Genomic DNA, 21,782 nt, shown 5'->3' with positions numbered 1-21,782 from the left:
CCAAGCCTTGTGCTGCCCTCCCCGCCTTGCCGCTCTCCCCCCCGTCTCTCCCCGCCCGCCAAGCCTTGTCCTGCCCTCCCCGTCTTGCCGCTCCCCCCCCCACTGCGGTCTTTCTCCTCTCCTAACCGAGGCCCGAGCGGCTTGCAACCGCCAGGCCTCGCTGGTCTCTCCCAGCCCACCAGCCCGCCAGCCAGCCAGCCAAGGCTTGTCCTGCCCTCCCGTCCCCTGTTGCCGCTGCGGAAGCGTTCGAAGAGCATTCCCTGCGCATGCGCAGGGAACGCTCTTTTCGTTTTGGGGAGATTTTAATATCCCCCTGATATTTTTTCAAAGGTTTTCAATTTTTGTGCACACGTGGGGACTGGCCCACGTGTGCACAAACCTCTCCCTGCCCCCGGAGCGCGGATTTAGATATCCGCACTCACGGGGGCAACTTGACTATTAGTATAAGGATGCATGGGATGGTGAGAGCTGAAAAGGGGAATTTTTCCTTCTCCCAAAGTGAAGCTGATGGGCAGTAGGCTCAGGACAGACAAAAGTAAATACTACTTTACACAGAGAGTGATTAAAATATGGAATTCACTGCCAGAGGATGTAGTGATGGTCACAGGTATAACCAGCTTTAAAATGGGATTATTAGATAGATTAATGGAGGATAAAGATTAATGGAGGATAAGTCTATCAGTGGCTACTAGCCATAGTGACTGAGGGCACCCGCCACATTCAGAAGAACTAAACCTCTGATCCCAGAGCCAGGAGACAACATCAGGGGAAGGGCTTGGCCTCTATGCCCTGTTGTTGGCCGACCAGTGGAACTGGTTTGCCACTTTGTAAGACATGATGCAAGACGAGATGGACCATTGATCTGATCCAGCAGGGCTCTTACGTTCTTATGACACCGCATCCTCCCCAAACTCCACCCTCCCTAAGCACAGCCCCTCCATGTCCTAGCATTTGCCAGTGCAGTGTTGGGAACCCTCATTCGGAAGCAGAACTGTTCCACAGGGACCACTTCTTTCTACGTAAAGAATTGTAGGTCCAGAACGGGTCTAAGTTTAGTATTTAAGCCAGTTTGGTGTAGTGGTTAAATGCGCAGACTTTAATCTGGGAGAACCGGGTTTGATTCCCCACTCTTCCACTTGCACCTGGCTGGCTGACCTTGGGCAAGCCGTAGTTCTGATAAGAGCTGTTCTTAGAAAAGAGCAGTTTCTGTCAAGAGCTCTCTCAGCCCCGCCCACCTCACAGGGTGTCTGTTCTGGGGAGGGGAAGGGAAAGGAGTTTGTAAGCCGCTCTGAGACACCTTTGGGTCGTGAGGGTGGGATATAAATCCAATCTTTTCTTCTATTTACAAAAGTGTGAACACCTAATGTGCAGCTTTGAGCCATTAGCTTGAGCCTGCCTCTCTTTCTCCATGTCTTTCTATTCAAAGCCTCCTTCCCTCACAAACAGTTTTTTATAACAAGGTGACTGTAGAAATCTATGGAAAATTTAAAAGACTGACCTGTTAACAGCAGCAAACAAGTTCACAACAGAGGGCAGACAGACCTTCAGGGGGTTTAAGTGGCACATGACAATGCGTTCAAAATTTAAGCTCTGCAGAAACCCCAAACCTGCAAAACAAAAACAATAAAAAGGGTTTTCCTTTCTGAAGGGTGCACCTCCTGTACAGTAGCACTGGGTATTAGGGCTGTTCTGTACATTGCAGTAGATAACTACTTGTTATTGAAACAGATCACTGGTGTGCGAACACCAGTGTGTGCGCCTCTAAAAATGTCTGCTTCTTTTATCTGTATGCAGGCATGTGCTAAAACTGCAATTTTCTCCATGCAATGTGCTCTACTGACAGACATGTACTCACATGGACACATGCCACCCTGCTGGGCGTAGCCAACTCGGGAGCCAGCAGGAACTCCATTCCTGTGCGTTCCTGCCCAAAAATAGCCCTGCAAATGGAGTTAGGCTCTGGTCTCCAGATTTTTATCATATAGTACATCATGATGCCTTTGGGAACAGAAATCCATTTGAATGCAGTGCTGCAAGCCCATGGCATACAACAGGACACAACATCAAAAGGATGAATAAACATATGCATGACATGGAAACTTGTACCATGAGTGTTAATGATCCATTTTAAAATTGCCGCTATACACTGGTGTTCTTTTGGCTACAGTGGGCCAGTATGGCTACCACACTGGAAGTTGCCTCAGTGTTGTATGGTACTCACCTTTCTTCAGGTTTCCATCTAAAATCTGCCTATGGCGAAATATAACCACATAGAACACAGCCTGGCATGCAGCGTAGAAGGGACCATGCAGAGCAGTGTCACAAAATGCTTTGGACCCAGTGCCCTGGTCATCAATGTACTTGTGAAGCCAGTTGACCAACAGCTCCAGGCAAGCTTTCACTGTACTGCAATGGGGAAAAAACTGGGATCAAAAACTGGCTAATTCATAGAAAACAGAGAGTGAGTATAAATGGGCAATTTTCTCAGTGGAGGGTGGTAAACAGTGGGGTACCGCAGAGATCAGTACTTGGTCCAATGCTTTTTAACTTGTTCATTAATTATTTGGAGTTGGGAGTAAGCAGTGAAGTGGCTAAATTTGCGGATTATACAAAGTTGTTCAGGGTGGTGAAAACCAGTGAGGATTGTGAGTCACTCCAAAGGGATCTGTCAAGGATGGGCAAGTGGGCGTCAACATGGCAAATGGGGTTCAATGTGGCCAAGTGCAAGGTGATGCACACTGGAGTCTGAAATGGCAGAGACTGATCAAGAGAGAGATATTGGAGTTGTAGTAGATAACTCACTGAAAATGTCGAGACAGTGCATGACTGCAATAAAAAAGGCCAATGCTATGCTGGGGATTATTAGGAAGGGTATTGAAAACAGATCAGTCAATATAATAATGCCCCTATTTAAATCAATGGTGCGACCGCATTTGGAATACTGTGTGCAGTTTTGGTCACCACACCTTAAAAAGGATATTATAGCTTTAGAAAAAGTGCAGAAAAGGGCAACTCGAATGATAAAAGGGTTGGAACACTTTCCATATGAGGAAAGGTTAAAGCGCTTAGGGCTCTTTAGCTTGGAGAAATGACAACTGAGGGGTGACATGATTGAGGTTTACAGGATTATGCATGGGAAAGAGCAGGTAGAGAAAGAGGTACTTTTCTCCCTTTCTCACAATACAAGAACTCGTGGGCACTCCATGAAATTGCTGAGCGGTCGGGTTATAATGGATAAAAGGAAGTACTTCTTCACCCAAAGAGTGATTAACACATGGAATTCACTGCCACCGGAAGTGGTGGAGGCTACAAGCATGGACAGCTTCAAAAGGGAATTAGATAAGCATATGGAGCAGAGGTCCATCAGTGGCTATTAGCCACAAGGTACAGATAGGGACTCTGGGGCAAGTGATTGTCATCTTGGTGCTTGGGGGGGTCAACAGTGGGAGGGCTTCTAATGTCCTGGCCCCACTGGTGGACCTCCTGATGGCACTGGTATTTCTGGCCACTGTGTGATACAGAGTGTTGGACTGGATGGGCCTTTGGCCTGATCCAACATTGGCATCTCTTATGTTCTTATGAAAAGATTGATGTTCATAAGGATGTCTAACCTAATAATGTACTGAGAGATTCATTTAGGTATTTATACCTGCTCTTCTCCTTCATATGGTCCCAAAACAGCTTAAAACATTGTTCTCAGCATCTCTATTTTATCCTCACAACAATCACCTTGTGAGATAGGTCGGGCTAAACAGAATCACAGTGTTGGAAGAGTCCATACAAGCTATGTAGTCCAACCCCCTGCTCAGTGCAGGATCAGCCTAAAGCATCGTCCAGCCAGAAATCACCCAGAGAACTTCCATGGCAGGGTAAGGATTTGAACCTGGGTCACCCAGATCTCATTCCAAGATTCTAACGACAACATCATGCTCGTGCGTGATGCGGTTGATGATCCTGCCAGCTGTTCTGGCTTGGCCATGTAATTTGTGCAGAGATTCAAACTGTGGGTTATTTGCAGGGCTATTTTTAAGCAGGAACGCACCGGAACGGAGTTCCGGCTGGCTCCCGAGTTGGCCACGCCCAGCAGGAACTCATTAGCATAATAGGCCACACCCAACAGCAGAAACTCATTAGGATTGGCTACATTAGGGGTGTGTGGCCTAACATGCAAAGGAGTTCCTGCTACAAAAAAAGGCCCTGGGTTTTGACAACAAACAAGGTAAACAGAATAACAAGCAAAAGGTGGGTGTGCCTGGATGACCACACTTCTGGTAACATGGGGGTGCGTCGTAATGTGCTAATGAGCTGTGCTGTCAGGGGTGTGGCCCAATATACTAATGAGTTCCTGCTGTTGGGTGTGGCCTATTATGCTAATGAGTTCCTGGTGGGCTTTTTCTACAAAAAGAGCCCTGGACTTATTTGTTTTTATCCAGCAATTTACAACTCAGTTTTCCACAGCACTAAAAACATAGTTCAGTGGTTATAGAGTGATGGGCTAGGATCTGGGAGACCCAGATTCAAATCCTCCCTCTGCCATGGAAGCTCTCTGGGTGACCTTGCCCAGTCTCTCTCCCTCTTTTTCAGCCTAACCTACTTCACTGACGGGTTGTTATGAAAGTAAAACAGAGGATGGAAGAATAGTGTACACCACCCTGAGCTCCTCGGAGGAAGGAAGGGATTTAAAAAAATGTGCTAAATAAGACTAAAACACTAAGATCACACACACACACCCCAGTTCGACAACAGGTAATAAAATTCAGAAATCAGCATTAGGTCTTCAAAATTACAGCTCTAGGTAAATGTTAGCAAGCTGCCAATGTTTCATTTTCAGCTTTTTGTATGCGCTTGATTGCTTTCACTTTCATATGTAGACCTATTGATGCGCTTAATTGCTTTGCTACCGAAACGTCCATATCTCTCAAGGCCACAGGTGGTTGCCGCTGCTTGTTAGCTCTTGAAGGATCTCACGAAACACCGTGAGAAAGAGATAACGTGTGTTGCCTAGAAGCAAGGAGAGAGTCTTCAAGGCCCTCAGAGTCCCAATCGCTATAAATCCCAGCAAGCAACTGGTTCCACAGGTGGATGAAGATGGCTCTGACAAAGAAGGCCTGCTTGGAAGTGATCACTGGCTTGATATGAAATGGAACAACCGGCAAATTATCCCCAGAAGATCTTGATGACTGAGGAGCGAATATACAGACTGAGGTGCACTTCCAAACATCTTGGAGCTAAGCTGTAACAGGCTTTAAAGACAAATCACCCAGTATCATGTGTTTAGTTCCAGAGCGTATGAGCTTTGCAAATACAGGGACCTGGCCCAAAGCAAAGCACTTTCAAGTTTCAAGAAAGTTACACCTAGCCTTGACTTTATTTCAGTTGAACTTAAAGGTTTTTAAACTTTGGCTGGCTCACACCTAGACTTTGGAAGAACAAGGGTAGAACTGCAGCGACTAGTAGTTATAGTTAAGGAGGCCAAGAACAGCTACAGGAGAGCTGAAGGGATGCTGCAGGGGCCCAGGTGACGCCTGAGGGGACTACACAACCTGTTCAGAGGATATGCTGCTGGGCACTGATAACCACCAGAGAAGAGCTGGTAATGGGACTGTTTGTATCTACTCTACCACTTGTGGCGTGAGTTCTGCTTATCCTAGAAACTGCTTCCTGGACTCTGTTCTGAAGCAATCTATGTGATTGGCTGAGAATAACCTCCTGTGTTGTTCTCTGTGCAGCACAATGCAGTGGCAACTGGATACCTGGTAACATTTTTGGTGGCTTCTAGCTGACTCCCTATGAGCTATCTCCAGAAATTACTCTTGACATTGCACAGAATTTGTCTTTGCGGGGGGAAGCCAGCCCTGCTGAAAGCTGCTGAAGGACTTCAGTTCATATGCTATTTCCAGTATGGAAAGTTCTTCAAGTCTGACGGCCTCTGGTTCCCATACAGCTGAGTTGGTTTCCAGCTCCTGCCCAAAAGGAGAGACTTGGATGCCTTAAAGAAACTCTCTGTGACCCTTCGATGGAGAATAGCTCTTTAGCAGTCAAGGCTGAGCACATTTGTTTTTGTTTTTGAACTACCATGCTTCCTCCAGCATACCCCTGAAAACCCCGTTATGCACCAGATCAAGGACTCTGGCAGGCTACTTACGCAACAGGAATAAACTTCGCTCGTGCCAAAAAGCTACCAATGTAGCTTCCAGCAGCCTGTCTGATCACTGTCGGGCTGTTTGGATTCTGTAGCTTCTTCCAAAGGTGCTCTACGAAGGCTTCTGCAATTCCCTAATAAGAGATGGTGTTTATGGAATACGTTAATACTTTCGTGACTAAATTAACACATAGTGCCTTCTGGCACCGAACACTTATTAAAGATATTCAGTTTTCACTGCAGTTACCACCACACACACACACACACACACAAAAACACCCCTACTGTATGCTGGGAGAAGTGTACCTGAACAGTGGTTATGCTTTGCTGTAATATACAGTCATGACCCCAGGGGGTCTCCGCCTTCCGCCGCCACCACCCTGGACTTATGGTCCCTTTTGAGAAGGCCCAGGGTACCCTCGCAGGCACATACAAAATGCCTGAGTGTAGTGGTGTAGTGGTTAAGGGCATGGACTCTAATCTGGGAGAACCGGGTTTGATTCGCCACTCCTGCAATTGCACCTGCTGGATGACACTGGGCAAGCCATAGTTCTGGCACAGCTCTTCTTGAACAAGAGCAGTTTCTGTTAGAGCTTTCTCAGCCCCACCTACCTCACAGGGTGTCTGTTGTGGGGATGGGGAGGGAAAGGAGTTTGTAAGCTACTTTGAGACTCTTTTGGGTAGTGAAGGGTGGGGAAAAATCCAATCTCTTCTTCTTCTCCTCCTCCTCCTCCTCTTTTAATACATTCTGGGCATTTTATGGCTCGTTAGCTACAGCAACTGGGAGGAGGGAGGAAGAGAGTGTGAAACCAAAATGCTTTCACTTTGCAAGCCTTTGATGTAGACCGCCCCTTATCACTTCTCTGACAATCTTAATGTCCTTGAGTCTCATCTTTCACTGTCTGGCTGTTGTCTTACATGTTGGGAGGATGGCACAGGAAGGGGGGTGAAGGGCTGTTGCCTTTGGTGGGGGAAGTACCTGAGGGTGATTGGTTCTGCTTGAACCCTGTATAACTGTTGATTTTGCGCCTTTACCTTTAGTTCTAACACAGCCAATGTACAGGCTGGATCCTATCAATGTCTCAATAAACTTATCCTTCTTAGAAGTGAATGTGGTTGAGAACTGATTTCTCCAAGAGTCTGAGATCGGCACACTTTAGCTTCTACCCCCTCAGTAGGGAATCCCCAATTACTAACACATGCCTTCTCCTATATTGGGGAGCAGAGGCTTGAGTCCTCTTATCCACAGGGGTCTGAGAAACTTTCTTCAAGCTTTGTGGAGACTGGGGGCGGAGCCCTTGTTCCAGTGGTTCAAAATCAATATCCGTGAGGAGGTTCAGGAACTGATTGCTTAGTAACAGAGGCTCAGAATGTCTCTTGATCTTCCTGCTCCTGTGGGTTGCATTCTTCCATGTGCCCTCCTCTTGTGTTGGGTGCTCCTCCAATTGCTGAGATACCTTTCCCTCCTCCTCCTGTTGCCCTCTCAGGAGTGCTTCATGCATTCTGTGAACTCTTCACCTTCCCTTCTAAACTCGAGCGTGGAGAAGCGTGCCTCAAGTCCCTGTATCTTCTCCTCCAGTAGGGCTACCAACTTACGCTTCCTGCAAGTTTAATTGCTGTTACCCTCAGGTAAGAATACAAACATGCCACTGACTTTGCACGCCACTGCCTCAGCTCCTTCACCAGCCACGCTGTTGTAATCCATTTCAAAATCAGTTCAGTTTCACTGACACTTCTTTGATAACTTCCCTGGGAAACCGCCTCTCAAGACTACTTGTGAAAGGTTTGCAGAAGCAAAAACTAACTTAACAATATAGAATGAGGAGCTACTTAGCCTTCTGTGGGGCCCCCAAGACAGACACCCAGGCTAAGAGCCACAGGGCAAGAGCCCTCTAGCTCTCGCCAAAGGCTCTTGCCTCTGGCAAGGAGGAGCCTAATATATTTATTTATTTATTTATTTATTTATATCTTCGATTTCTTATACCGCCCTAACCCCCGTTGGAGGTCTCTGGACGGTTTACAGAGAGGGTGCTAATCACATTACTCCCTAACTAGGGCCACATTTTTTTGTACGGGGTGGGACTGCCTACCGGCACCCGGTGGTGGTCGATGTTTTTTGTCTTTTTGGCTCGGCTCTTCTTCAGTTCTTTTTCCCCGGCGTCTCCCCTCCGACGAGATGTTCCTCCTGGTGCTCAGGCGAGTTAGCCTGTGGCACGTGATTCACGCCTTCCACCGGCCTCAGCTGCGTCCTTCCAGCTCCGCCGCGCCTGCCTTTTTTTTTACGTCACCACGCGCCTCCACCTTCGTCGACGACAGCCACCTGATGTTTTTTCTGCCGGCCACCAGGGATCGCTCCTTCCGGCCCTGCTGCTGCTGCCGCCACGTCGCCCACGCCATCTCCGCCGCCGGTACTTCACTGGAGCCGATGCCTCGTCGCCGTCGCCTCACCTGAGGAGGGTGCCCCCTACCCATCTAAGGGTAGGTACCCATTTATCTACTCGCATTTTAATAAGTTGCTGGGTGGGCGAGAGCCGCTGGGTGGGCGAGAGCTGGGACTAGGGTCGGGAGCTCACCCCGACCGCGGTGGTTCTCGAATAGCCATAGTGGCTGCTCAAGTGTTGTTAAGGCAGGCGTTTTACTGCCTGCGCCACCGCTCACCCAACATTCAGCCCCAGGCAAAACTGCTAAAAGCTGCCATCAGTGACACCCAGGCAAAAGAGACAAACAGAAACCACGTCATACCCTCAATGGTTTGTATTGGCTGCTTTCTGGGTGCCCCTGCCGCCTCTAGAATATGCCTATACCGTATGGGTGAAGTGGATGATGTCGAGCATTACATTCTGAGATGTTCATGGCACGAATCACTTAGGCAAAGGTTTATCTATCCTATTGTACCTCTGTATAATGGAATTCCAGAGCAGGATTTGATTGTTTTCTTGCTCTCTGATATTGATGCACATGTTACTAGCAGAATGGCCTTGTTTGCAATGGCGGCAAAAAAGATAAGACTGGGTCTAGGACTTACTGCAAGTTATTGATTTATAGTTTTGTTGTACTTTGATTTATTTTGTGTTGTTGTGGCCAATGGCTAAGACAATAAACTAAACTTGAAACTTGAAACTCATTCAGCCCCAGGCAAAACTGCTAAAAGCTGCCATCAGTGACACCCAGGCAAAAGAGACAAACAGAAACCACACTCCCTCAAACAAGCACCACTCTCCAACAGGTTACACACACCCACGCAACCCTCAACATTGTTCTCCCACACAGTAACCTAAGCTCCTCCTCCTCAGCAGTTAAGGAAAGGCAAATAATAAAACACTCACCACCAGTGTTCCCTCTAAGCTGAGTTAGTGTGAGCTAGCTCGCAGTTTTTTAGCCTCCGGCTCACACATTTTTGTCTTAGCTCAGGAAGGATGGCTCCAGGGCAAACTGATTTATGCAGTCGCCAAATCACCTGCTCACAACTTTAATGCCAGTAGCTCACAAAATAGAATTTTTGCTCACAAGACTCCACAGCTTAGAGGGAACATTGCGTCACCACTCCAGCAGCAGCAGCACCCTCTCCTGCCCCTTCTCAGAGGCCAGCTGGCTATGGACTGGCATGATGTCTGAATCAAATGCCAGTCTTTATTCAAAGCAAAAAAATCACAACAATGCTGTGTCAGAAAAGGCAGGGAAAGGAGAGAGGAACTGCATACATCTCCACAGCCACATACTGAAAGTTCCAGGTAACAAACAGAAAGAAGCACATGATCTAACTATACACACCAGTTTGAAGCTAGAGAGGTAGAACATTATGTACTGGACGTGACATGAGCCATAGGTGGGCAAAATGAGTTTATCGAAGATCAGCACAAGGTCTCGATATAAGTCTTTTGTTCTCCCAATATCAAGCTTTCCTGTGAATGACAAGAAAAACTTGTTACCATGCTGCCGTCCTAAGAGAGTGCACACATCTTCAAAAGAAACTGATTGCTTGTTGTTTTCCTAATTAGTTTTGTATTCAGGTATAAGAACAGATACTATAACAGCTGAAAAATGCATCTTCTTCACCACCCACAACCAATGACAGGACATGCATCAATATGTTCACGGGGACCTTAAATTTTGCTGTCCTGAAAAATATTCAATTATTTCCTTCCTTCTTTTTCTATTCAGCCTTTTTCCCCCCATGGGACCCAGAGCAGCTCATGACCTCATTCATTTCCATTTCATCCTCACAACAACCCTGTTGGGTAGGTTAGATTAAGTGTGTGAATGGCCCCAGGTCCCCCGCTAAGCTTCCATGGTAAAAGTGGGGCACTGAACCCGAGTCTCCCGAATCCTAGTCTAGCTCTTATTTTGCCTAATCCATGCAGAATTGACAATCTGGGCAACAGCTGAAAGATATGCCAATATTTTGTAGGAGTATTTTCTACTGCCTTCTCCACTAACCTCTCTACATAGCTTGGCCATTGCTCCTCTCTACTTTGGTCTAGTAGTTCCTACAAGGCGAACCCATGATCCTCAGAGACCTCTGGGTATGGAAACCCCCCACAGGTTACAAGAGCTTCTTCAGAGGCCCTTCTTTTGTATCTGAAAATTAGATGAGCAGCTATGGCTGGAGCAGCTTTCATTGAAATGGCTCCCCATCTTTGGACACCACCCCCCCCAGAGACCCGTGTAAATACCGTCTTTATTATTTTTTAGGCAGCAGGCTAGTCCATGCTCTTTTTCCGAGCTTTTAACAACAGTTTTTAGATCTTGCAGATGGAATTGGATTACTATTAGGTTTTATGTGCCTTGTTATTTTAGAGTTTTGCCAATATATGATTGTCATGTGTTCATAAACCACTTTAAGAATTTTTTTTTTTAAAGAACAGCAAATCTGGCATACAAATTTCACAAGTAAAATAACTTTCAGATTGACGATGAAAAGTCAGTATGGTGGCAGAATGTCAGAACCCACAGCCAGCAACGGAGTACACGCTTTCAAGAAAGGTGATACTTTTATTGAAGAGCTATAGATGCATTAACATACACTGTTAAGAATGGCAGTTGTCCCTCGGACATAATAAGATATAGGGCACTCGTATGCACCCCCCCCACTGCGTTAGCCAATTAGGCACCCTCCCGCGCGCGGGCTAAAGGCAGCAAACTGTTACTAGGCGAAACTGGGAACTGTCCGGCTCCCACGGCTGCCTGGAAAGGCAGACAACACCCCCCCCCCCCCGCACATCGTTATAGATAAGTGTTTCGGCGCAAAGCAGAGACAGGAATGCGAAAGCAATTTACACAGACACTGAAAGAACATCCCAACGCCCATGGCAGCACATCTGACACAGAGACAGAAAGTTTAAGCAGAAAATGTGAAAAATTCATTACCATTTACATGGCAGACATCTCTAATATAGGAAAATAAGATGATCATTAGGATGTCCAGCCGCTCTGCAGTTGGATGAGCCATCACATCACTCTTCTCTCTGTCTTCCTCATCTTCATCCTGTTAAAATACAATATTGGGGAAACAAATTCTAATACGGTGTTTACAGAGGTGGTAAGAAAGCCTGTTCCTATGGTCCAAGTGACAACGTTGGTCCTACTTAAAAGATGAAAGTCAGTCACCAATGAGCCAATTCTTTCCCAACTTAATAAAAAAACAATTTTTACTGTACTCAGGGAGATGATGGCCAGAATTGTATATACATTTGAATGTAGTACCTGGTCCAGTTTTTTTTTATCCCACCCTTCCTCCAAACCAACGAACCCATCTCACTCATATGTCATAAAACCATATGATTTGGGCTCAACCCAGCCACGGCCAAACACTTACAACTTTCTCCTCATTTTGCCGAGCGAATTTACCATATCAAAGAGTCGTTCCTCACAGGCTTCCTTGCTTTCAGCATCTTCAGCAGCTTCGATGTCTTTTCTAGGGGCGCTCACCTGTTGCAAACAGTAGGGGATGGGGTATTTCTAAAGATCTGTTAGGTGAATACCAGTACAAACCTCATTCTAGTTTGGGTTAAACACATCGCACAAGGGGAAGTGTCAAGCAGGGATCCCGGAAGGTTATAATCAGGGCTCTTTTTGTAGAAAAAGCCCAGCAGGAACTCATTAGCATAATAGGCCATACCCAACAGCAGGAACTCATTAGCATATTAGGCCACACCCTGACAGCACAGCTCATTCACATATTAGGCCACACCCCCATGTTACCAGAAGTGTGGTCATCCAGCCACACCCACCTTTTGCTTCTTATTCTCTTTACCTTGTTTGTTGTCAAAACCCAGGGCTTTTTGCATGTTAGGCCACACACCCCTAATTGTAGCCAATCCGAATGAGTTTCTGCTGTTGGGTGTGTCCTATTATGCTAATGAGTTCCTGCTGGGCGTAGCCAACTTGGGAGCCAGCCGGAACTCCGTTCCTGTGCGTTCCTGCCCAAAAATAGCCCTGGTTATAATAAACAAGAATCGTATATATTAGGATATATTATAACAGCTGCCAGACTGCTTTTAGCCAAAAATTGGAAATCTGAAGCTATACCCAAGAGGGAAGAACTAATAGGTAAAATACTGGTTAGCAAGAATAGATGATTTAAGTTTAATGTTACAGAATAGGAATGAAAAGGTACATGTAAAGAGATGGGAAAAGGTCTATAAATGGATAGAAGAACTGTCAAGAAGTTAGGGACCCAAAAAAGTACATAAGAATTAAGTGATGAATGACTCTGATATATATGTAAGATGTGTAGATGAAATGTATAAATGTTTAAACGGAAACGAAATAAAAATTTTTACAAAAAAAGAAGAAGTGTCAAACAGGGATACTGTAACTTAGCTGCAAAACACTGTACACTTCCTTAAAATTAATGTATTTCTATTTGTAGGTCATCCTTCTCTCACTCAGATGTCGACCAGACCCAGCCATGATCATCTGAAACCCAGTTCCTGTATTCAGACCGTGCTCTTTCCAGACTAGATTAGATCAGTTCATATCACTTTATGCCATACACAGATTAAAGAATGAGAGAATATTTAGGATTATGTCACAATTACCCATGATAAAAACTTCTACAGGGATATCTAGTTTGTGTTGAACAACTGATTTCATATGGGTGGGCACCAGTGTTCCCTCTAAGCTGAGTTAGTGTGAGCTAGCTCACAGTTTTTTAGCCTCCGGCTCACCCATTTTTGTCTTAGCTCAGGAAGGAGGGCTCCAGAGCAGACTAATTTATGCAGTAGCCAAATCACCTGCTCACAACTTGAATGCCAGGAGCTCAGAAAGTAGAATTTGTGCTCACAGGACTCCACAGCTTAGAGGGAACATTGGTGGGCACCCCTTTTGCCCTTGGTCAGCTCTGCTACTTACAATGTTCAAACAAGTCAATTACCTCACAACAGAAAACACTGAATTGTGTTGGGCCTGAAAATGGGCTTTCTAGTTTGTCTTTATAAAGTCCATACTTTGGTATGACAACTGCACAGCATCAAGGGAGAGCCCCTGCCCTTTTCAGAGGCCTGCAGACTTGTGTGTTGAGGGCACTCCTCCCTCTAATCTTGGCTTCAGAAGCATTCAGAAAGCAGCAAGATGTCTCCCAAGCCAGCACTGAGACAGGGAGAGTTCCTGCCTTTCGTAGCTTCACGAGGAACGTGCAGCATTCACCCTAATACTATGTGCTGAGCCTTGGAGACAAATTCTGAGACTTCTTGCTGCTTTCAAAGCAGTTCAGAAGCTCATCCCTGCAGGTACACACCATGCTCTGGGCTGAGGTGGGGGCAGGGTTTCACTATCACAGTCACGGGATGCCAGACAACCCCACCAGAAGAAGAAGAAACAGAGGGAGATGGTCAGGAGAAATGCAGCCAGATAAATATTTAAAAAAATGGAGAAAAGACAGGGTTGTGATGAACATAAACCTTGGCTGGCTACTAATCCTTGGTGGAAACAAAGCAGAGTAAGCTTTTCTAAGTCGATGGGACTGGAAAGTCATACTGAAACACACGCACACCATTGTAACTATATAATATTTTCTGAAGCAACAACTTACCAGGTTCTATACTTACATCAATCTTTAACAATCTTTCAGTCACCAGCTCCAAAATGTCATGTCTCAGCCCTGGGATGTAGCCACTAATTCGAAGCATGTTGTGTACATAGCACTGCTGTAATACAAATATTATTTTAAGGAAGGGTGGCTTCTTTGCAAGGGGTAGGGGAACCTCCGAGGCACTGAAAACCAACAAAGACCTAAGTACCAACATTGGTGGTTTCTTTAATCTTGATTCAAGAGGCAGTCTACAGATCTGCAGAAATGCCTGTTGAAAGCAGAGCAGGAGCTGGCAACTTCTTCATTAGCAATACACACACACACAGACACACGGACAAGCCATACTCTCCCATTGGCCACTGGGGAAGCTGCCTTGGTGTACTATTGGCCTGCCCACTGGCTCCTCCATTCTTACACCCCCACTTCTGACACGTTGCACCTTGGGAGTTGTAGTTCTCAGCTGGCCTTACTGTAGCAAAGGGAATTAGAACTGCAACTCCCAAGTGTTATACAAATTAATATCCAGTCAAAAATAGAAGATTGAAGTCAAAATGAGGAAGAAGAGCTTGTATTTAATTGCGTACTTCACAGTGAGCATAAAAGAGAGGGATGAGCACAAGACGCCTTTCAACACTCCCCTGGGGCAGTTCGAATATAGGGTGATGCCATTCGGTCTCCAGGGCGCTCCGGGAGTTTTCATGAACCTGATCAACGAAGTGTTACACAAACACTTGTTTAAAGGTGTCCTTGTCTATTTAGATGCTATCTTGCTGTACTCCCCCGATTTACCCTCGCATGTGAAACTGGTGAGGGAGGTGCTCCAGATGTTGCACAAGCACAAACTGTTTGCGAAACTTTCTAAATGAGAATTTCATCAAACGGCTATTGACTTCTTGGGATATAGCATCTCAGAAAAGGGGCTGGAAATGGTCCCGGGGAAGGTCCGTGGTGTACTGGGGTGGGAAGCTCCCCGCACCCACCGCCAGCTACAACCCTTCCTTGGATTTTCCAATTTTTATCGGAATTTTTTTTCGATCTCCCCCTCACCAATCTGTTGAAACCCAAAGGGAAGGGCCCAGAAGCCACCAAGCTGGGTGCTAAGTTACTATGGACAAATGAACGTCAGAAGGCGTTCGACCGCCTTAAAAAACTCTTCACCTCGGAACCGGCCTTGGCCCACCTCAATGAGAATAAAAAATTCATTGTGCAAGTCAATGCTTCCGACGTCGCCATGGGCGGGGTGATCCTACAGGAGGGGGAGGATGGGAGGTTGCACCCCCTGGCGTATGTATCCTGCAAGTTTAATGAGACTGAACGCCACTGGTTGGTGTGGGACAAGGAGGCGGGGGCAATCCAGCTGCCACTCTCTACATGGCGGCAATGGTTGGAGGGTGCCAGGGTGCCGTTTTAGGTCTGGACAGATCATAAAAACCTGGAAGTGTTAAAAAATTCCCGTACCCTCAACGCCAAGCAATTGCGTTGGGCCGACTTCTTTTCCAAGTTCCAATTCACACTTCATTATTTCCCGAGCTCGGCAAATTGTCTAGCCGATGCACTATCCCGCCTCCCGCAATAGTCAAAGGGAGGAGATTCTGGACTCCATGTTCATGCCCTTGCAACTGGGGGGCCGTGATGACTAGGAGTCGGGTGGGTGGGCCCACCCCGCCCAACCCCACCTCAGCAGTCCGGCCCTGCCTCCCCTACCAGCCAAACAAAAAAGAAAAAAGGGAGATTGCAACCAAGAAATCAGGAGACTGAGACTGGGACTGGTAAGGGTAGCCATGAAGGATATAGAAACGATCCTTTAGTGTAAGGATATGTCACTGGTGACAGAGATCAAAATCACTCATGCCATAGTATTCCCCATTACTATGTACGGGTGTGAAAGTTGGACAGAGAAGAAAGCTGCTAGGAAGTTGATTCATTTGAAATGTGGTGTTGGAGGAGAGTTTTACCACCAAAAAAGACAAGTGGATTCTAGATCAAATCAAGCCTGAACTCTCCCTAGAAGCTAAAATGACCAAACTGAAATTATTGTACTTCAGTCACATTATAAGAAGACAAGAGCTACTAGAAAAGACAGTGACACTTGGAAAAGCTGAAAGCAGCAGGAAAAGAGGAAGACCCACCATGAGATGGATTGCCTCCATCAAGGAGGCCATGTTCCCTCTAAGCTGTGGAGTCTTGTGAGCAAAAATTCTCCTTTGTGAGCTACTGGCATTAAAGTTGTGAGCAAGCCATTTGGCTGCTGCATAAATTAGTTTGCTCTGGAGCCATCCTTCCTGAGCTAAGACAAACATTTGTGAGCCGGAGGCTAAAAAACTGTGAGCTAGCTCACACTAATTCAGCTTAGAGGGAACACTGGCCATGACCTTCCATTTGCAAGACCGGAGCAAGGCTGATAATGGCAGTACATTTTGGAGGCCATTAATTCATAGGGTCGCCGTACGTTAGAAGCAACTTGACAAAACTTAACACACACACACACACACACACACACACACTGCAAATGCAACAGCACAAAGAGAGGCACTTTGAATCTCTAGAAATGTTAGGAGGTGTTGCAAAGCCATTTGATTTGCAATGATGGGGTGTAGGCTGCAGGCACTTATAGATGGAGAAGGATGGTTATGTGGGGTTTTATTTTATTCTATATGTTTAAACCCGAGATTTGTAGCCACCTGAGCTACAAAAAAAGGAGGGATATAAATATTCTAATAAGTAAACAAAACAAACAAGACACATAAGTCCCTTACCAGAGTTCTTTCTGACTTATTAATGAAGGGGAATTTTTCAGTTAACACCGGCATAAGAAACTGTGGTGTCCTGCAATGCAAAATAATACATATTTGTACGCGCGCACACACACAGACACATGTGTGTATGTACAAAAAAATCACAATGTTTTGTATATCTCATTTTGATACCGATTGCTTAACCTAAATATTCCCTTCACTATGCCAATAAAATGCTATTTACTGATTGAGCTATATGATTACCACTGAGTTTAAAAAAAACAAAGATCAAAAAACCTCCCCAAATCCTTCAGAAATCAACCCACATAGATATTGGCACTTCCTACAAAGAAAACAGCGTCAAAGGCAAAACGCAAAAGGGACTACAATCATTTCATGTAGTTTATTCAAGGCCCTGGCACCATGACATCTGGCATACACCAACATCACAAATTATTGGGGGTGGGGGAATGACTTTGGGTTGCTATAGCGCAGTCGTACTGGCCACCTCAAGGGGACGACAGAAGAGGCTTAGGCAGGCTGAACAAGTCTGCTTCTAAGCTCCTTCTTCATTGCACTGAGCAAGACTGGGAAGGTCAACGGGCAGCAGGACAGAGGTGAACAAACTCATCAGGTGGTGTGAGGAGAAAAGAAGACAAAGGGAGGGAAAACCAGAAGGCCAGGGGAAAGGAGCAGTACATGCAAGGGTGAGAGAGGAAGGAGGGTTTGCGAGGAAAGAAGGAAGAGCATGCAGAAGAGGGAAAAACCTGATGGGTGGAAAGAAAACCAGGTGAGACTGGGAGGGAGCAGAGAAAACACAAGAAAGGGGGAAATATGAAGTGCCCACCCCAAGTCTCCTTCCACTTGTAAAAGGCTCCCAGAAATGCAAGGAAAAACATTCCAATTTTTAAGCCTTCCTCCTACTCACTGCCCTGAATATGCTGATAAGAAAACTCCACCCACAAACACACACTGAAATAGTGGCAGGAACACGCAGTTCAAATATTCCTTAACCTAATTAACTGGAAGGGCAGAGATAGCCAGTCTGCTTTGTGGCATCTAGTCTCTGTTAAGTGATCCTGCCTAACACCTTTAAGTACACAATGGCGGAGCGATCGGCAAGCAGCCCTGGCGACCTAGTGATGTTGAGCGACGGAGACTGGGCGGAGGCGGAGTCGTGGGGGCGTGACGGCGCGGCGGAGCCAGCAGGACATAGCCGGAGCTGTGGCTGGCACGTGGCCATGCCCCGGGAGAAAAGCCTGCCAGAGGAAGTTGCTGGAAGAAAGACCCGTCCCAAAGGAAGCAAGTCCCGCCCCAAGGGGCCAGGAGGTTGACCGCCAAGAAGAACACCTGAAGCCCGCTGGAAAGAGCCAACAAGAGCTGCCTGGGTGCTGGTAGGCAAACACTTCCCCCACTTAATGTGGCCCTAGGTCGGAAATTAAAATCGTATGTAAACCGCTCAGATACCCTTCGGGGTTCGAGCGGTATATAAACTGAAAGTTAAATAAATAAATAAATAAACAAACAACAGGGACTCTTTACCCTTCTTATGGATTTAAACAACTGTCTAAACAAAGCATTCTACGGCAGCAATACAAACAGCGTAACCTACAGAAAGGTCATTTAAGACTATCTCACTATGTATGACCATCTTAAACAGCATAACTCCTTTAAGCCTTTGTAAAAAGCCTTGTTGCTCTAAATGCTTTAACAATTCATTTCACTTTATGGGCTGGCAAAAAGGACAAGGACATAGACAACAAGCCAAATAAAATTGAAGGCACTTACAAAGGGACATATCTGGCAACTGTTTGCAATGCTCTGTGACACGCGTTAAAGGATCTGGTAACATCTGCAAAAATTGAAAAAAAACCCTGAGAATTGTCAAAGCAAGCGAAGCACAGCAATCCAGGCAGGTGTCACAGGTGCATTTCTTTCATTTCTCAAGGTAGATTGTTTTGTTTGCTATTCCGGTCCTAATATTTTCATCTAATGTACCTAAGTTGCAGTCAGACAGAAACAAAAGTTCAAATTACCGAAATAAAAGCAATGTTCCCTCTAAGCGCCACAGTGTTGTGAGCAAAAATTCTATTTCGTGAGCAAAAAAAGCTAGCAGCATTAAAGTTGTGAGCAAATCTACATTTGACTATTGCATAAATTTATTTTTTTACAACATTATTTCCATAACCTTGTAAAAACCTCAGAACTAATTCTTTTAAACTATTTTAAACTATATTTTAAGAACAATTTAAACATTATCAGAGAAAACAGAATCAAGTCAAATTTCATTACAGAAAATGTTGTCCTCTATGGGAGTAGACCAGCCTCTGGAAAACAGGTCTACCTACCCATTTCCACTATATTGGTAGACCTAGTCTCTGGAGAACAGACCTAACCACCACTTTCCACTATACTGGTAGACCTGGCCTCTGGAGAAGAGTTCTACCCACCCCAGTCCATTATATTGGTAGACCTGGCCTCCTGAGAACAAGTTTACCCACCCCAGTCTACTATACTGGTAGACCTGGCCTTGTTCCGGCACCCTGAGCTGAGCCTTAGAAAATATACCAGCAGTTGGGGCTGGGGTAGGAGGTTGGGAAGGAGGGGGTTGGGAACTCTTGAGGTCTACTTTGGGGTTTTTTTTAGTGAACTATGACAAATTACAGGTCAAGTATAACAGAGGTGGAACAATCACTGTTAGAACCCTAACTAACCTAACAAACAGAAAGTTGCTTAAATGTTATCAACCTGTTCAAACTACTTATTTATTCAAAAATTTATATCCCACTTTCCCTGTGACTCAAGGCAGCTTATAAATCCTACTGAAAAGCATAATAGGAGAATTGATCCGGGGGGGTGTGGGGCTCGGGGGGACTGGTTTTTTTAGGGTGAGGCACCAAATTTGCAGCATAGCTGCTGATGTCTCTCATCAAACCCCCCCCCCCAAGTTTCAAAAAAATTGGACCGGGGGTACAATTCTATGGGCCTTAGAAGGAGGTGCCCTCATCCTTCATTGTTTCCAAAGGGGGGGGGATGCCTTCTCAGTTTACTTGTGAGCTGAAGGTAAAATCCCTGAGCTGCCACCTAAAATTATGTGCACCAGTGCCCCCTAGTGCCGCTTAGAAGGAACTCTGATCACTACTACTGATCACAGGGGTTGCAGCTCAGTGATAGAACACTTTCTCTGCAATGGAGAAGGTCCCAGGTCTGACCAGGTTTTGACAAAAAGGCTCCCTGGCTACTGAGCAGATCATTACTAACAGAAAGATGTCCTTTGAAAGCCTGAGGAAGCATGTATATTATATATTGATCCACATGCTTCAGCATTGTCCATTCTTCTAAGTAGTGGCTCTCCGCAAGAAATTAAGTAAGTAGTGGCTCTTAGCAAGAAAAAGATCATTCCCACCACCTGCTGCCTGGGAACCTTTAACTGGAGATGGTGGGGATTGAACCTGAGACCCTCTACTTGCAAAAAAAACACAAACCCTAGTTTTTACCATAAAATCTGTATGGTACTTGCGTTGACAGTAAACCTTCCACAGATATTAAAGCAAAGTACAATTCACGCTTATTCCTCTGTCCTAAATATGCTGAAGCACTACTCTTCACAGGCTTTGCAACGCTAGTTTCAGTGTATTAAACAGGAAATAATATGCTTAATGAGAAAGACTATTTGGCACTAAAGTGAGCACTGAATACAATGTCACTACTCACTTTCATCGTCGTCGTCTGAATCGGAGATGTCCACATCATCCTCTCGCACAGTGATTCGAGCTGGCAGGAAACAGGATTCTTTCTAAATATACCACTTAAAAAGACAGCCACACTGCCAAACGAGTTTTTTGCAGCTACCTAAAATTTAATCGGCCAAACCCCCATTACCAATTGTGCTGCATTCCAGATTGCAGACCATGAAATTTTCAACACATGATATGGTTCTGGCAGTCTTTTAAGGAAATGTTCCCAATGTTCTAACGAAAGATACATTTCAATTTATCACAGAGGATGAGTGGGGGAGGGCATTCAATTGAGACTTCAGAACTTCTAAATGCTTTGAGATTTTGGAGTCCGGTCCTAAGCTGGTTCCTGGGTACGTCCTCCCTAGGTAGTCCTCAACCAAGACCATCAGGGGAAGAGCAAGCAGCAGCCAGGCACCCCTCCTTCATGCCTCCATTCACAAAGACTGCTTACACTGCTTTTTATGCTTAACTCTTTTTATGCTAACAGCTTCATGCTGATGATATGCATCAATTCCCGCAAATAAATATGGCCACTTCCTATCCCCTGAGAGCCAGTTTGGTGTAGTGGTTAAGTGTGCGGACTGTAATCTGGGAGAAGCGGGTTTGATTCCCCACTCCTCCACTTGCACCTGCTGATGTGACCTTGGGTCAGTCACAAGCTCTGGCACAGCTGTCCTTGAAAAAGAGCAGTTTGTGTCAGAGTTCTCTCAGCCCCACCCACCACACAGGGTGCCTGTCGTGGGGAGGGGAAGGGAAAGGAGTTTGTAAGCCCCTCTGAGACTCCAAGTGAAGGGTGGGGGATAAATCCAATCTCTTCTTCTTCCTTCTCGAACACATACTTGCAAATGAGGAAATACCATGTTTATTATACAGGATGTCAGTGACCATGCTTGACTGCAAGGTTTCAACTGCAGCCATCAGAAACATCTCAGATTTAAACCAACATCAGACCCCTGCTAGATCAGACTAGTGACCCAGCATCCTATCTTGCACAGCGACCAACCAGCTGCCTTGGCGGTCCACCAAATAGGATACAGAGACCAAGGCCTTCCCTTGATGTTGCCTCCCAGCACTAGTATTCAGAGTCTTGGTGCCTTCCTTTAATCACCATGGCTAGTAGCCATGGATGGACC

At 45.7% G+C, this 21,782-nt stretch overlaps 1 protein-coding gene across 2 annotated transcripts in view; it reads right to left on the bottom strand.

Moving 5' to 3' along the window:
- Nucleotides 1-21,782, bottom strand: part of RRN3 (RRN3 homolog, RNA polymerase I transcription factor) — a 38,693-nt gene that overhangs the window by 10,318 nt on the left and 6,593 nt on the right. For both annotated transcript variants that reach the window (XM_015415499.1, XM_015415500.1), the window contains exons 6-15: nt 20,624-20,683; nt 18,698-18,761; nt 16,931-17,000; nt 14,191-14,289; nt 11,990-12,070; nt 11,510-11,627; nt 9,914-10,044; nt 6,146-6,276; nt 2,222-2,406; nt 1,499-1,607 (exon numbers count right to left, since the gene is read on the bottom strand). In XM_015415499.1, the coding sequence (XP_015270985.1) occupies nt 1,499-1,607; nt 2,222-2,406; nt 6,146-6,276; nt 9,914-10,044; nt 11,510-11,627; nt 11,990-12,070; nt 14,191-14,289; nt 16,931-17,000; nt 18,698-18,761; nt 20,624-20,683 (1,048 nt within the window). The remainder of the gene's footprint in view (nt 1-1,498; nt 1,608-2,221; nt 2,407-6,145; nt 6,277-9,913; nt 10,045-11,509; nt 11,628-11,989; nt 12,071-14,190; nt 14,290-16,930; nt 17,001-18,697; nt 18,762-20,623; nt 20,684-21,782) is intronic.

The sequence above is a fragment of the Gekko japonicus genome, unplaced genomic scaffold (assembly GCF_001447785.1).
Source record: "Gekko japonicus isolate JY-2015 unplaced genomic scaffold, Gekko_japonicus_V1.1 scaffold1631, whole genome shotgun sequence".
Lineage (NCBI taxonomy): Eukaryota > Metazoa > Chordata > Lepidosauria > Squamata > Gekkonidae > Gekko > Gekko japonicus.
The sequence above is the reverse complement of the archived record's forward strand: the minus strand, read 5'-3'. Positions and strand labels throughout refer to the sequence as shown.